This window comes from Chaetodon trifascialis, chromosome 4 (genome assembly GCF_039877785.1).
Source record: "Chaetodon trifascialis isolate fChaTrf1 chromosome 4, fChaTrf1.hap1, whole genome shotgun sequence".
Lineage (NCBI taxonomy): Eukaryota > Metazoa > Chordata > Actinopteri > Chaetodontiformes > Chaetodontidae > Chaetodon > Chaetodon trifascialis.
Window position 1 is genome coordinate 22,141,652 of NC_092059.1, and position 16,912 is coordinate 22,158,563.

General features: G+C 41.9%; 3 protein-coding genes across 3 annotated transcripts in view; 1 reads left to right on the forward strand and 2 right to left on the reverse strand.

The window, feature by feature from the left end:
• LOC139329877 (mitochondrial adenyl nucleotide antiporter SLC25A24-like) overlaps positions 1-16,912 on the reverse strand; it is a 378,717-nt gene that overhangs the window by 256,228 nt on the left and 105,577 nt on the right. The window lies entirely within an intron of this gene.
• The window catches only part of LOC139329891 (EEIG family member 2-like), a 354,478-nt gene that overhangs the window by 244,081 nt on the left and 93,485 nt on the right, over positions 1-16,912 (forward strand). The window lies entirely within an intron of this gene.
• On the reverse strand, positions 11,073-12,347 carry LOC139330133 (trace amine-associated receptor 13c-like). The gene is made up of 2 exons (XM_070960869.1): positions 12,181-12,347; positions 11,073-11,883 (listed from the first exon to the last, which is right to left on the reverse strand). The coding sequence occupies exons 1-2, from the start codon at positions 12,345-12,347 to the stop codon at positions 11,073-11,075; spliced, it is 978 nt and encodes a 325-aa protein (XP_070816970.1).

Below are 16,912 nucleotides of genomic sequence, written 5' to 3' on the forward strand. Positions count from 1 at the left end.
CCAACCAGTCCACATGTGCTTCGTGGACTTGGAGAAGGCATTCGACCGTGTCCCTCGCGTCATTCTGTGGGAGGTGCTCCAGGAGTATGGGGTTGGAGGCCCTCTGTTGAGGGCTCTACAGTCCCTGTACAACCGGAGCAGGAGCTTGGTCCGCATTGCCGGCAGTAAGTCGGACCTGTTCCCGGTGCATGTTGGACTCCGGCAGGGCTGCCCTTTGTCACCGGTTCTGTTCATCATTTTTATGGACAGGATTTCTAGGCGCAGCCAGGGGCCGGAGGGGGTTCAGTTCGGGGGCCGGCAGATTTCGTCTCTGCTTTTCGCGGATGATGTTGTCTTGTTGGCTACCTCGAGCCAGGACCTTCAGCATGCGCTGGGGCGGTTCGAGTGTGAAGCAGCTGGGATGAGAGTTAGCACCTCCAAGTCCGAGGCCATGGTTCTCGACCGGAAAAAGGTGGCTTGCTCCCTTCAGGTTGGGGGAGAGTTCCTGCCTCAAGTGGAGGAGTTTAAGTATCTTGGGATCCTGTTCACGAGTGAGGGAAGGATGGAACGTGAGATCGACAGGCGGATCGGTGCAGCGGCTGCAGTAATGCGGTCGCTGTATCGGTCTGTCGTGGTAAAGATTTACCGGTCAATCTATGTTCCTACCCCCACCTATGGTCATGAACTTTGGGTCATGACCGAAAGAACGAGGTCCCGGATACAAGCGGCTGAAATGAGTTTCCTCCGCAGAGTGGCGGGGCGCTCCCTTAGAGATAGGGTGAGGAGCTCTGTCACCCGGGAGGAGCTCAGAGTAGAGTCGCTGCTCCTCCGCATCGAGAGGAGTCAGCTGAGGTGGCTCGGGCATCTCTATCGGATGCCCCCTGGACGCCTCCCTAGGGAGGTGTTCCAGGCATGTCCCACCGGGAGGAGGCCCCGGGGAAGACCCAGGACACGCTGGGGTGACTACGTCACTCGGCTGGCCTGGGAACGCCTCGGGATCCCCCCGGAAGAGTTGGAGGAAGTGTCTGGGGAGAGGGAAGTCTGGGCGTCCCTGCTCAGACTGCTCCCCCCGCAACCCGGCCCCGGATAAGCGGAAGAAAATGGATGGATGGAGAAATTAATGATGCTTATGTTTTGTGTTAATGTTTAAATAATGACCGTGGATCTAGTTGAATGTGATAACAATGTGTAGTGGACAGTGGAATAACTATTGGTTTCCATTTGTGATGACTGCTGACTGAGATAAGGGATGAGATTAAATAGATCCTGGAATTTAGCCTGGTTTGGAGCAGGCTAGCTCCGCAGAATAAATCTCCATGGTAATTTATCCCATAACATATCCCACTTTCCGCTATCCTGCTTTTGTGGATAAATTGAGCCAGGATAACCAACATATCCCGGCTTAATCCCTTATCCTAGTTTTGTGCAACGGGCCCCTCACTTTTTGTGAATGTGTACATATCTGTGATAATGTGATCTTGTGTGTTTACCTTTTGTCATGCTTCACTCATGTTTAGAACAATCCTGCAGAAAATGGGATTGACAAAAAATGATTGACAGGTGCTGATGTTTTTGTTTTTTTGTTTTTTTTTCTGTTTGATTACGTTCAGTGTTGTTAGATTTAAATTGTTACTTAAAAATAGTGTTCTAAATTAAAATCGTATAACCTCGTTACATTATCTATTCCATTTCTTTTACAATATAAGTAGACTTTTGAACTACTCTTCAGTGACAACACAATTATTTTATTTTTTCTGTGATATTTACAGATATTTACAAAGATACAATATATTTCTATTTACAAGTGGGCATTCTTAAAGTGTACAACTATTTACAAAAGATCAGAAGAAATGACTATTTACAGAGATTTGCAGATTTACAGAGAACATATGAGGCTGGGTCCCTGGTGGTGCTGCAAGATTGTTGAAGCATACATTTTCCTATTCCGATACCAGTGACCATCAGGGCTGCTTGGAGGCTTGATCCTCACATGGCAGCCTTCGATTGCTCCAGCAGTTTTTTGAAAAGCTCTGTGTCTTGCCAGCCCTGCAAACCTCTGAGTTACTGCCGCCAGGTCTTCTGTGGTCTTAGGGAGGTAGATGACCGTTGTGGCGAATGGCCACCACCTCCTCAGTGACTCGATGGACGATGCGGTGAACAGTGGAGCGAGGCATCCCAAACACCCTTGCCACCATAACTGGAGGATGTCCCACTCGCCAGCCAGAAGAGACAGACCAAGGTCTCTATCGTGGCACCCCATCCATGTCGCCTTTCCTGGTGGAGAAGCTCCAGCAGCACTGCCAGGGACTCTCTGTTCAGCCTAAAATCTTGTCTGGTGTCATGATCATTGAAAAATAATTGCAGAACAGGAACACTGATGTTTATGCAGCAGTACATCGGCCTTGCCTGGATGGAGAAAGGAGGGTAAGAACAGGAGGATTAAACAAGAGCAACTGAATTTTAGTTGATACGAAAACTCTATTGAATGTTAAAGCTTAGACCAATAATGCTTCATTTCTCCATCTATTACACCTTGGCTTCTCAATATGGTTCTGATGTTTAATAACACAACATTTTAATAGGCTATTGAATTAAGTCAGGGTTATTTACAGGGTTTGTACAAATTTAACTATTCAATTCAAGCACTTTTCAGATCTTGAAAACATAGCATTAAAATTACAGCATACAGAACCCTGTATCAAGACTCATGGTTAAATGACATATATGTCAGTCCATAGTTTATATGGCAAGGGTTTGTCACTAAACGGTATCATTTATTCACGGGTATATTAATTACCATGAACTATGGTAGCTATGTATGAACATTAATCCATCCATCCATCCATCCATCCATCCATCCATCCATCCATCCATCCATCCATTTTCTTCCGCTTATCCGGGGCCGGGTCGCGGGGGGAACAGTCTGAGCAGGGACGCCCAGACTTCCCTCTCCCTTGACACTTCCCCCAGCTCTTCCGGGGGGATCCCGAGGCGTTCCCAGGCCAGCCGAGTGACATAGTCACCCCAGCATGTCCTGGGTCTTCCCCGGGTTCTCCTCCCGGTGGGACATGCCTGGAACACCTCCCTAGGGACGGGTTCCTGACAGCGGGTTCCGCCAGACATTCCCAACAGACCCTCACGGTACGTTTGGGTCTGCCAAGTCTGTCCCGCTTCCTCCCCTGCCAGCGAATCCAACTCACCACCAGGTGGTGATCAGTTGACAGCTCAGCCCCTCTCTTTACCCGAGTGTCCAAGACATACCGCCGAAGGTCAGATGATACGACTACAAAGTCGATCATTGACCTCCGGCCTAGGGTGTCCTGGTGCCACGTGCACTGATGGACACCCTTATGCTTGAACATGGTGTTCGTTATGGACAAACTGTGACTAGCACAGAAATCCAATAACAGAACACCACTCGGGTTCAGATCGGGGAGGCCGTTCCTCCCAATCACACCCCTCCAGGTGTCACTGTCGCTACCCACGTGAGCATTGAAGTCCCCCAGCAGAACAATGGAGTCCCCGGTTGGAGCACTTTCCAGTACCCCTTCCAGGGACTCTAAGAAGGCCGGGTACTCTGCACTGCTGTTCGGCCCATAGGCCGAAACAACAGTGAGAGACCAGTGAGAGGCTGGGTCCTGCGAAGGATGCAGCCCCTGAATTGGGACACAGCCCATGAGTACCCCCTCACTCATACGTGTTCATGATTCTCCAAAAGTAGAACATAACACAACTGAATATTCAATGCAAGTCATTTTATTTTGGGGTAGTACGGTGGCAGTGGTAACACTGTCTCCTCACAGCTAGAAGGTCTCCGGTTCACGCTGGTGGCGTGTCCCCCACCATGTCTTCAGGGGCCTTTCTGTGTGGAGTTTGCATGTTCACCCGGGGTTTCCTCCTTAAAATAACCCCCACTAAAAACATGCAAGATGTGGGCACCGGCATAGGCCGGCAGCTGGCAACCCACCACTCCCGGTCTGACACAGAGGAACGACGGACCAGGATGTGTGCATGTGTTAATCTTCATCTTTATTTCATCTTCTTAATTTTTTTTTTCTTCTTGAATCTTCTTAAATTGAACAATTAATATTCATTATCTTCTTTATCTTCATTTAACTCAAATTAAACATAAAATTAAACATAAAATAAAGTTGCCTTCAAGGCAATAAAAATGATAGATATAAGTAATAATATTATAGTAAACGTTTGTATTGTTAATACTGTATTATTAATACTAATATATTATGATTTTATTCCATGGTCTGGGTGAATACTCGATTCTGATTGGCTGCAGGGTGTCCGTTAAAAAGTGTTGTGGAAACCTATAAAAGAGTTCGGGTCAAATAGCCTGATTGTTCTAAATTATTGCGCCGGCTCAAATGCTAGTTGGTAACCGTGGCAACAGAAACTCAGAACAACTTACTTGATACAGAGTGAATGTTGGATAATATTTATAAAAACGATTTAGGATAGACTTACTTGCCTGATACACATTTAATGATCAGAGTGAATGGTGGATAATATTTCTTGCAATAAAAACGATTTAGGAAACTATCTGTGGACTTTGATTCTTTGAAACAAAATTGCAGAGCTTGATGATGAGCTGATCATTTGAATCAGGTGTGTTGGAGAGTTTGCCACGGCAACTTGAGGTGGTTGCCATTGACGATAGGGGCCCCACCCAGGCTGAGGCAGACAGAGGCAGACAGAAATGTGGAGAAAAAGAGGCATTTTCTGCCTCTGCAGTGCTCTCACATTTGGGCTTATGCTGACAAAACTGTAGCTCCTATCAGAAAAAAACACAGACCGTCATCGCTGTCAGGACTTCCTGAACGATTCAGTGTGATTTCGTTGTTTCTACAGTCAATATTTTGCAGACACTTGCGGGGTCACAGGGGTCCGTTCTGCTTCTCTCAGAAAATCTTTGTATTGGAGTCAATGAGGAGCAGAGACAGACGTGACCGCACTTAGAGGCTGCTAATTCAAATTCTGTAAGTCTCTCTGATTTTTTGAGCACATTGTGAGAGACAGAACAAATTTGTCAACAAATGTGGAAAAAATCATGCCTGTATTGCCTACAGCTATTTCGCCTTGTGGCCCTAATTACAAAGCTGAAAAAAAAAAAGTCTCGATGTAATAATTTGTGCTTTGCTTTTTGTCTCCTTTTTGACACTCACAAGGCTTGATATCAAAGTGCCTTCATATACTACATTATTAAATAGATACATTAAATACATAAAAGAATGCACTTTATTAACTCCAAGCGAGAGCATACCAGTACCTGAAGAGCTCATTTCAAAATAAAACAGAAGAATATAATGTACTTTTGAGATGTGTTCATAGTGTGGTATAGTACAGCCTTAATTCTTGGAGTTGAATTTGTCTGCACTGCATAAAAACTGAAACATTTCATTGATAGCTTTCTGTCTAATAAATGGCACTGGGCCTTTTTTGTATATACAAGAATATTTTTCCTTTTGCGCATGGTATTAAACGATGCTTGAAATATATTTTTGGATACTTGTTGGTAGACGCTGACCTTTTCAACCTCAGTCAGTAGCAATAAAGATTCTATATGTATAAAATTAATAAAGTTGGACAATTTATCCATGATAATTTTTTTTTGCTTGCAGTCGACAGATGTTGAGTTGCAATCAATTAATTGTCAAAGGACAGAAAAACAGGCAACCATTTTATAATAAATCATTTACTTAATAGATTTTTCCAGAGAAACTGTTGAATATTTGATTGTTTCAGGTTAATAAATGTAAATCTTTGCTGATTTTATTCAAATGGACCAGTGTTTAACATTTACAGGGATCTTTGTTGTGAAACATGTTTGCATGTTTCTTCAGTAGCAGGAGTTATATGTCCACCATAGCTTCTCCTACACACTTGGAAAAGGAAAGCTTAAGTGAAGGGCATTCCATTGGTTGCAATCTGCAACCTCACAGCTAGATGCCACTATATCCTACACGCTAGTCCTTTAAAGTATAGTAAGATAACAGTCCTTATTTATTATTTTATTTTAGTCAATTTCATATGCATATTTTATGGACAAAAATAATTAATTGTTGAAAATAATTGTCTGATTAATTTATGATGAAAAGGATCATTAGTTGCTGCCCTAGATAGATGCAAGTACACATGTCACATAACATAGAGAGGTGATTTAATGTTTCAGTGACCTAGACCCAACATCACAGACTGGATCTGGGGATATGGAATGTCACCTATACAGCAGGGAGGGAACCAAAGCCAGTGTGAGAGGTGGAGCAGTACCAATTAGTTACAGCTGGGCTCACCTCTACACATGGCACTGGGTCAGGAAACAACGTGAGGGGCTGCACTCTCGGTTTCCAGAGTTCCCCAGGGTGAAAGGTGTCAGGTAGGTCTTGGCTGACTGCCACTGTGTTGTCCATGTGGTCTTTGACTCCAACCCCCAGAAGAACTTCTCATGCATCTGAAGGGAGCTTGAGGAAGTGGAATTCAAGTAAGCCATTTTCAGATTCTTTATTGTTGAGGCTACTGGGAGTTGTGGTCAGAGGGTCGTTGGTGCCCGTCAATCTAAGAACCTGCTGGTGGACACAGATGATGAAAGAGGCTGTCAGGCTGAAGAAGGGAGCCTTTTGGGCTTGGTTTTCCTAGAGGTTGCTGAAGCAGCTGACAAGTACCAGGATGCTAGGCTAGGGCTTCAGTGGTCACCAAAGCAAAAACCCTTGTTTCGGGGGAGTTCAGTTGTTTATATTTGGTAAGTTTCCCAGGACATTCTTAGAATCATGTTCAAATGTTTATGGTCAATGTAACATTCCCAAACCAACCTCACAAAAGCAAATTCCTCGTATGTGTAAAATCGTACTTGGCAATAAAGCTTTTTCTGATTCTGATTCTGATTCTGAAAACATCCTAATAACTAAACGAGGTGGCATTTTTTTAGAGATAATTTTGACAACGTTCCCCTGAGGTTCCCTGCTGGTAGCCTTTTTTGTAACCCTCCCACAATGTTCTAAGACTCTAGTGCAAATGTTTTTCGTCAATGTAACATTCCCAACACATTCTAATAACTATATGAAGTTAAACTGAACTGCATTTTGGGGGGGTAAATTCACACAGTTTTTTTTTTGTTTTTTTTTATTCCTAACCCAACCTTCCTAACCTAACCTAACTATAGCTATTACTCATCAGAGGTGCTGAAGTCCCCTCACTAACATTCTAATCGGGTGATAGATAAAATGAATGGCATGAATCCTTTAGCTTGTAAGCCAGGTCAAAGCCTCTCATCTGCACTTTTGTATCATCATCATCATCATAGCAGCCCCTCTTATCACCACAAGTAATCAGAGCCATACGATTAGCACCTGTAATGATAAATTGAAAGAGCTGGTAGAATATACCAACGATCCAACTGGGAAGCCACACTGCACCATCTCAGGTGTGCTTGGACAACTAACCTTTATTCATCTTCATGAATCCCAGCTACACTGACCTCCTGCAACCAGCTGTTACGACAACACATGCACAGCTGCTGCTCTGCTCTTTCTTGCAGCTGCTCTTTAAATGTACAATAACATTTATTATTCTTCAGCAATACTGATCAACAATCAATAATCCATCAAACAATAAACATCAATTGCCCAACTACAACAACACAAAAGCTATATATACAAGTTACTACCCTAATGAGCATAAAGGCAGCAAGCAAGCATGTTGCATCACACATAGACCTGGCATGCAAACTCAGCTTAGAGTCCACCAGCTGTGGTTCCGCTCTTTTAACTGATGAAGGCAAGATTTAAGAAGGTTAAACAGCAGGTTGGTCCTCATAGGCAGCAGAGGAAAACAGCTGAAAGTTGACATTGTTGAAATAGTGCAGGGCTTAGAAGTTATCCTTCTCTTTCTTGAGGAAAATGGTTAATCCGTGTCTTCCTCCTGCCAGGAGCACCAATTATTATATCCTTGATAACATCATGTGAATTCCCTTTAGTCTTGGTGGTTAAATCAGTGGGAAGACAGGATTTGAATACAAACCAAATCTGGCACTTAGGTATGACTTGCAAGGCATGATGGGATTTGGCAGTTTTCCTTTGTTCTGACGTTGTTATCAGGCTTTGGTGCATGTAGGCCTTTATTCAGGCTTCTGGATTTACATGAAGGCCTTTGCTCATCCATGTGGTGAAGTCCCAGCATTCTCTCCTTTGGTCTGAAGAGTGGGATGCTAGCCACAGCCCAAGAACTAAACAATTTGTTTGAGTGATGTTAATCTGAGCGTTGCATGGTCCACATCTAACAATTCTATTTCTCTGGTGATTATACATTAAATCAGGCATGTCCAAACTATTCCACAAAGGGCCGAGTGGCTGAAGGTTTTCTTTCCAACCAAGCAGCAGCACACCAGATTTGATTCATTTCATCAGCTGATCTCAGTCTTCAGACAGCTGATTGGTCAGACTGCATCCTCTTGATTGATTGGAGGAAAAACCTGCAGCCACACGGCCTTTTGTGGAATAGTTTGGACATGCCTGCACTAAGGAAAACATACTTTTGAATTTTATAATCCATTTCTGCTGTACTCTGCCAATAGTTTCCCCTAAATCATAAACACTAGTTCTGGTGGTACGGTGGAGCAAGTGGTAACACTGTCACCTCACAGCTAGAAGGTCCCAGTTCGAATCCCGCTGTGGGAGCTGGTGACGTGTCCTCCACCATGCCTTCAGTGCCTGCCGCTTGAAGAAAAAAGGGCCTTTCTGTGTCGAGTTTGTATGTTCTCCCTGTGCTCACCTGGGGTATCCTCCATAAAAATACCCCCACTAAACACATGCAAGAAGATCACTACCTGACCAATGGTTGACAAAAGAGATTGGGTCCCCGGGCGCTGGTCAGATGGCAGCTCACCGCTCCTGGTCTGCCACGGAAGAAGGCGACCAGGATGGGTTAAAGGCAGAGGAAAAGTTTTACCAAATTGCATGGTGTGTGTTGCATGTATGTATTTGTATGACAAATAAAGGGGATTGTCCCTCCAATTCTTCTTCTTCTTTAAAATAAAGCAAAACTTTACATGCATGAAACTGAAAGTATCAAGTTTTCAACAGTTTTCCTTGAAAATTAATTAAGCAAATAATTAATTATATCAAAATCGTGGCCTATTTTTCTGTCTTTTGACAATCAATTAATTACTGCAGCTCAACATTCTATTGCAGTCTATTGCAAGTAAAAAGGAACCATCATGGGTAAACTTTTCAACTTTTAAATTTTGCTTGAACAGAATTTTTATCAGTATTGACTGAGGTACTGAAAGGCAAAAGTCTACCAAAAAATGTTATTGATGAGTTTTGCCTTTCTGCTCCTGATATTCCCACACAATTAAATTTATTAAATTTGCACATTAAATTTAGAAAATCCCAATAACACACCTAATTGGATAATCAAAACTCTGTATAATCCAAATTAAAACATATTTTTGGTCCACATTAAAATTCATTAAGCTATTTATTACCTCTGACCTATTATTTTTGCAAATAAAAGTTTGTAATTAATCACTTTATTCTTTTAGTGCGTGTATACAGGTATGAGTTGGGGCTTGGGGGGCCTGGCTTGTCTTGGACACAGGCAAGGGGGGCTTTAAGGAAACAAAGGTTGGGAACCACTGCCTTAGAGCACCAATCAGGTGAAATTCGATAATCTTCCATGGCACACCTGATTTCTCACAGCACACTTATTGGCCGCAGGACAGTGGTTGGGAAACACTGGTGTAGACTGACAAGAATACTGTGTTCAGTGGGGCATATGTTGTGTAGAATGACATCAGTGTGTTCAATTTCAGTTCAAAGTAATAAACATCAGTAGTTTCATTCATTTGTATTTGTTCAAGAAACATATTTTTTGTTACACCCATATCTTGATTATACTGAATTTTCTTTTTAAGTAGATTTTATACCAAAAATCTAATAGCACTTATTTTTCAGTGTGATCTAACACAGCTAAATGGCAAATATTAGCCATATATGCTGTCTATTCTTATTCGATTCTATTATTCTTATAATTGGGATAAAGTAAATACAGACTAACTGGGGAACAAAAATATGAACACCACAGGAGGGGTAATACATGCATAAAAAATAGTAAAATAAACACAGAAAAGGCTCAGTGCCATTTATAGACAGAAAGCCATCACTGAAAGGTTTTCTGTGCAGTACAGACACATTTACCTTTACTAGCTGAGGTTGTACTATACCCAAGCTCATTAAATTCAGTACATCTGAAATAAGGAAACACTATGAACAAAAGTACACTATATTCATCTGTTTTGTTCTGTAGCAATCTCATCAGGTATCTGGATGTATTTGTGCTTGGAGTTGAGAAAGTGCATTGTTTTATCAGTCACTTTGATATAGAGCACTGGAGGTGTCAGGGAAGAAAAAAACAAAGCACAAATTATTCACCCTTTGTTCTGCATTGTGCCTGTGCTGCACTGTCACCCTATAGTCACATGGCCTTTCACGTTACAACAATTTCACAGCAGTGTTCTTCAGCATCACATTGATTCTAAATAGAATAGAAATTTTAAAATTTTGTTTGTTCTGACAACAAACTTGTGGGCTACTATTGTACTACTCTGTTACAAATCATGCCTTCTCTGGTTTTTGTGCACTCTGGACATAACACAGCATCACAGTTCAAAAACTGTCTGGAAAAGTCCTTTAATCATATCCTGAAACAGTACTGTGTCGTGGTTTATAAGGACTTTTTGTGTACAATACCAAAGAACATATCAGTAACTGATACTGTTAACATTGACTTCAAATAATTGAGCTCTTGCATTCACTTTAAATGGCTAATCAATCAATTTATGCCAAATAATGTTTTTTTCCATCGATCCAATATGAAGACTACTTCAGCATCTCATTCATTGTGGAAGACTGTTCAGCTTTGAAGTACACTATAGGAAACTGAATAATTAATAACTTATAATAACCAAGGGTGTTCTAACTCGATTTCTCGCACAAAGGATATTTCAAAGTATAGTGGTTTACATCCAGAATATTTCTCTTTTTTCTGTCTTGTGTTGTTTTAGTTTATCCACGGTATATTGCTTATCACAGCATCATCTTGGCCACATGGGAACCTGGATGAAGTATCTGAAGACTGACAATGACTTTAACTGCTTTTCTAAACCAGGGGTAGAAAAAGGCATAGATCAGAGGATTAAAACTGGAGTTACAATAGAACAGCCAAAGTTGAACTGATGACTCGAGACCAGCTGTGGTGTCCTGTCCTGCTATAGAAGGGATGTAGTATGGACACAGACAAAGTATAAACACAAGAAGGACAATACCAAGAGTTCTAGCAGCTCTCATCTCTGATTTCTTAACAGTCACAATATTTGTTTCAACAGCTGAAATTTGAGACCTCATGACACGTGCCTGTGACACAGCCACCATAAACACTCTCACATAGAGAACTATGATCACAGTAACAGGGCCGAAAAAGGTGAGAAGCAAGTCTACTGCCCCTGAAATGTAGTTTATGACAATTGTACATTCATGGTAGCAGGAATTAGACAAATCTATTTGTGACAAGTTATCTTTCAGTATTATAACACTGTAGATAACAGAACAGATCCAACACAGAGACATGCAGGTTTTAACTCTGCTTGGTGTTACCATGGAAGAATAATGCAGAGGGTAACAAATAGCCACATAGCGGTCCATTGATATGAGCACCATGTTCCCAACAGAAGCAGAGGTGAGGATGAAGCCAGACAGGTATGAAAGAGCACAAGAGATTTTACCCTGAAACCCACAAGACTGCAGCAGTATGATTGCAAATGGCATGACTGTTAGGCCCACCAGCAAGTCAGACACAGCCAGGGAGAGGAGGATGAGATTGGTGGGGGTCTGGAGCTGCCTGGAGGGGGAGATTATGATTAGTGTCTCATATTCAGTGCAAATGGGTATCAGATCACATCTATTATTGTGAGAAAACATACAGAATACAGAAAGTGAAATGTTACTGTTATAGAGAATATGAAAAACAAACTCTCCATAGCCTATATGCCACATAAAGCTCTATAATATCACTGAGCTCCACAGTTTTTGAATGAAATACTACTGTTGTTTGGTGGTATTATTAAGTAGATTTCCATCATGATGCTATGGTGACATATACTATCCACTGTTATATGTCAAAAAAAAGTGTCTGAACCTAAAGTGGGAGATGGAGATGATGACCAACAAGTTAAGTGTCACCGTGAGCAGAGCAATACAGGACAGCAGTGTTTTGATGAACATGGCCTCAGGAGTAACAGACATTGACCTGCAGGAGGTGTTGAGTGAAGAGATACAGAGATCAGCTGCTTCCACTGACTCCATCATCAGAGATAGTGACTGTGGATCTGAACAGAGACCCCTTCACTCATTTATTCTTGAGATGATATTTATCATGTGTTCAGATGATATTTATCATGTGCTCTTCATTTCTATTATATTTCCTGTTGCCCTCCCTCTCTCTCCTTCCTTGATCCTTCCCACAGGCTTCCTCCCATCAGTTTGTTTTTTCCCCAGATCCTAATCATCAACTTTTCCATTACATTAATCACTCCCTCACTATAGTGTTGCATGGGCATGTGTGCACATGCAAGCACTCTCTCTCCCTCTCTCTCTCTCTCTCTCTCTCTCTCTCTCACACACACACACAGACATTGCATGTATGACGGATGGATTGTATATATGTTTGTTTGTTTGTCTATGTACGTGTGTGTGTGTGTGTGTGTGTGTGTGTGTGTGTGTGTGTGTGTGTGTGTGTGTGTGTGTGTGTGTGTGTGTGTTGTGAGGACCTAGTAAGAAAACAAGAGGTTCTCATTGGATGACTTCAACCTGCTCTGGCTTCTTCTCAGTTATGTAAACTGTGGGAATTAGCCAGTCTAGCCAGTCCAGTTTTCAGTCTCATTGGGTTCTAGTGAATAGGTACTCCTCACCTGTAACTGTGAGAAGACTAGGATTGAGTATATTATTATATATTATAATATATATTATATATTTGTTAGATTAGTACACTAATTAGTCTAGGGTGGTGAGACTCCAGTGTTCAGCTGCCTTTATTCAGGCTGTGGTGGGTAAAAAGCACATTGGTAAAGACTGGTAAAACTAAAACTGGATTATTATGGCTTCTATTATGTGTAGGGGAATCAGGTCATTAAACCTTTGGGTTTAATGTTTGCACTCGTTAATATAAAAAGGGGCACCAACCGTCCTCAGCTCAGGAGGATTTCAGAAGGAAGGTCCTGAGCCTTGGTGTCGGTAGGGTTAGGGGCTCTTTCAATGGATATTTGATCCAGACAGATGGGTTAAGGCTGGCTGCAGGACTTTAGCCCAAAGAGGTTGTCGGCTGTATGGCAAAACTTCTTGGTTAATAATAAAGTTGAGAATACTTAGTAACAAAGAAGTCAAACAAAGAAGAAGTCAAAGAAGAAATGAGCGCTTGCTGTACACTGCGGGGAGTATACCATCCGGCGCTCCAAGGCATGTCTGTGACGAACAGACCTTCGCACATTTAGACTGATTTACAGGGGAACGCTGTGATTTCATCCTATAGAGAGAATTAATATATTATTATTATTATTATATTTAATTTTTATTAATTATAATTATTACATTATTATATTAACTAATAATTGCGTGCGATGGGCTCATCTGCTTCTCACTATGGTCAATCGCATTGTCTGAATGATGAATTTTCAATCACATTTCAACATTGTTCACAACACATATAACACACTGATATACATAAATCAGACACATTTTGTTGATTAATGACAGCATTCTTCAATACTAATACGAATGTATATGATAACTAATAGCATAACTAACTAATAGAACAAACAAGGAAAGGCAATTATAACTGTCTTATGTCAAGTATCTAAAACCTAACCGCTAGTTGGCAGTATGGTTCCGTGGTAGAAACCCAGACAAAAATGATTATGGGAGTGAAGATCATAGTTTTGTCATTTTACAAGCTAGAAACACGGGAAAAACATTGAAGAAGAAGAAGAAGAAGAAGAAGAAGAACATACTTTTTATTATCATTATATCACATATACATGCACCACACATTACATGCACACGGCATGTTTTGTGAAATTAATTCTCCGCGTTTGACCCATCCTCGGTCTGTCGATCCTCCGCAGCAGACCAGGAGCAGTGGGCTGCCAGCTGACAGCTGACAGCAGCGTCCAGGGACCCAGTTCCTTTTCGTCACCATTGGTGGTGGTGATCTTCTTGCATGTGTTTAGTGGGGGCATTTTATGGAGGATACCCCGGGTGAGCACGGGGAGAACATGCAAACACCACACGGAAAGGCCCCTTTCCTCGAGCAGCAGGCACTGAAGGCAGGGTGGAGGACACCCCACCAGCTCCCACAGCGGGATATGAACCGGGACCTTCTAGCTGTGAGGCAACAGTGTTACCACTTGATGCCATACAAGTTATGAGTTTGGTGCTGTGGGAACATCCAAAGTTGAATCCAACATACCATTTGCATTATCCTGATGTGGTAGCAGAGAAAGCACACAGACACACAAAACAGTTTGCTACAGGAATGTCTGATTTACAACATGTCAGTACTATCTGATTCTTGAGACCTCTGGAGGCATGTTAATTGTCCATCCTGACAGTTTTAATGCCTTCATCTGGTCTGTCTGTCTGTCTGTCTGTCTGTCTGTCTGTCTGTCTGTCTGTCTGTCTGTCTGTCTCACTCTCCCTCTCTCACCCAACCAGTCGAGGCAGATGGCCGCCCACCCAGAGTCTGGTTCTGCTCGAGGTTTCTGCCTGTTAAAAGGAAGTTTTTCCTCGCCACTGTCGCCAAGTGCTTGCTCATGGGGGAATTGTTGGTTTTCTGTAGATAAAAGAGCTTGGTCTGTACCAGCTCTATATGGAAAGTGTCCTGAGACAACTTCTGTTGTGATTTGGCGCTATACAAATAAAATTGAATTGAATTGAATTGAATTGAATTGAATTGAATTGAATTGAATTGAATTGAATTGAATTGAATTGAATTGAATTGAATTGAATTGGTGTGGAGCAGGAAGAAAGATTAGCATCTCCATGAAAACCAGTTTAAGTGATAGATAACCCTTTGTAGTTGAAATGTACTTCCACCCCCAGCTATCCTGAAGGAATGCGAGACAGAAAGGTTAGATAGAGGGCTCTTGTTCTGCTACATGTGGGTTCCTTCATTCAGGCACCCTCTGTAAAACTACTGGAACTGGGTACCAAAAAACAGTTGAGGAGAACATTGAGGATTGCTGACCATTTTACAGTAACATAGTAATTGAGGCAAATAGATTGAAGGATACTATTAAAAGTATTCTTAAAGCAAATTTGAGGTGAGACAACCAGAAATTGAGGCAGTAAAACAGAAGACTGAGCAGGAAAGATTGAAACTAGAGCAATTTAAACTAAATTGAAGAAGGTAAGATGCCATTCCATGAAGTGAATGGCATCAGGGTAGCTGCACATATTTTGTTTCTCAAGTGGACATTGTTAGTAACTTAAAGTTACTGGCCAATGATAAAGACCCAGACGCATTCTTTTGTATGTTTGAGCATCTTGTAGATTGCAGGAACTGGCCAGATGAGGACTGCACCTTGATGTTGCAGTGTGTCTTCACTGGTAAGGCACAGGAAGCATATGCTGCTTTAACGTTGGAGAAATGCAAAGATTATGGTAAGGTTAAAGCTGCAGTCTTGAGGGCCTATGAATTGGTGCCAGAAGCCTATAGACAGCGCTTTAGGAATTGGAAAAAATCTGACAAACAAACCCATGTGAAATTTGATAGGTATTTAGTTAAGCAGTTTAATCGCTGGTGTTCTGCCTTTAGTGTTGATTCATTTGAGAAACTGTGTAATCGTGCGGTTTTGGATTAGTTTAAAGAATCTGTACCTAGCCATATTGCCACATATATAAATAAACGTGAAGTAAAAACCCCAGAAGCTGCTGTACTTGCGGACAAATGTGTTTTAACACATAACCATATTTTTGAAAAGCTCAGATGTTTGCTGGTGAGTCAGAACAGAAGTACAGTACAGTACAACAGAAGTACTTATGGGAACGATGATGGTTTGTAACTACTTTCAAGGACACTGGAAAAAAAGAATGTCCATATTTAAAGGCAAAGAGGAACCTGAATATGCCACCTAAATCTAGTGTGTTGACTATGCCAGTTGCCTCTAAACCAAGTACAATACCTTCTTTCAAATGCAACCTAAAATTATGTGTGCAGCCTAGATTGCTGTGGGTTATGCTCATTCATCTCTGATGGGCAGTGATACAAAAGTGAAGGTATAGATACTGAGGGATTACAGTGCCCTAAATACTTTTGTTTGACAGTTGGTCTTGCCTTTTTCCCCACAGACAGACCCGGGATATTGTGTGCTGGTCAGAGGAATGCGTGTGCACAAAGTGTTTTTGTCCACTGACTTAGGACAGGGATAAGTGGCATTTGGTGTACGCCCAGAGTTGCCTGTTGAGGGGCTTGATTTCATTCTAGGCAGTGACATTGCAGGAGCACGTATGGCCTGAGTTAAAATGCAGTGAAAAATGTGTGTTTTCCCTGCCTGATGATCTTTTGTCTGTGTCCCATGCAGAACTGAGGAAAGAGCAGGAGCGTGATCCCTCTTTAAAAGAACTGTTTGATGGTGTTTCCTTGTGCCAGGTGGGGGATTGTCTCTGGCATATTTTCTCTGGGATGGTCTATTGATGAGGAGGTGTGTTCCTTATGGGGAGACCATGTCGAGTGTGTCAGTGGAGCAAGTAGTTTTGCTTGTTAAGTAAAGACAGTCAGTCATTAAAACAGCTTATGACAATGTAGCTGGACATATGGGAGTAGCGAAAATTTACAATCGCAGTCTTCAGCACTTTTTCTGGCCACATTTTAAAAA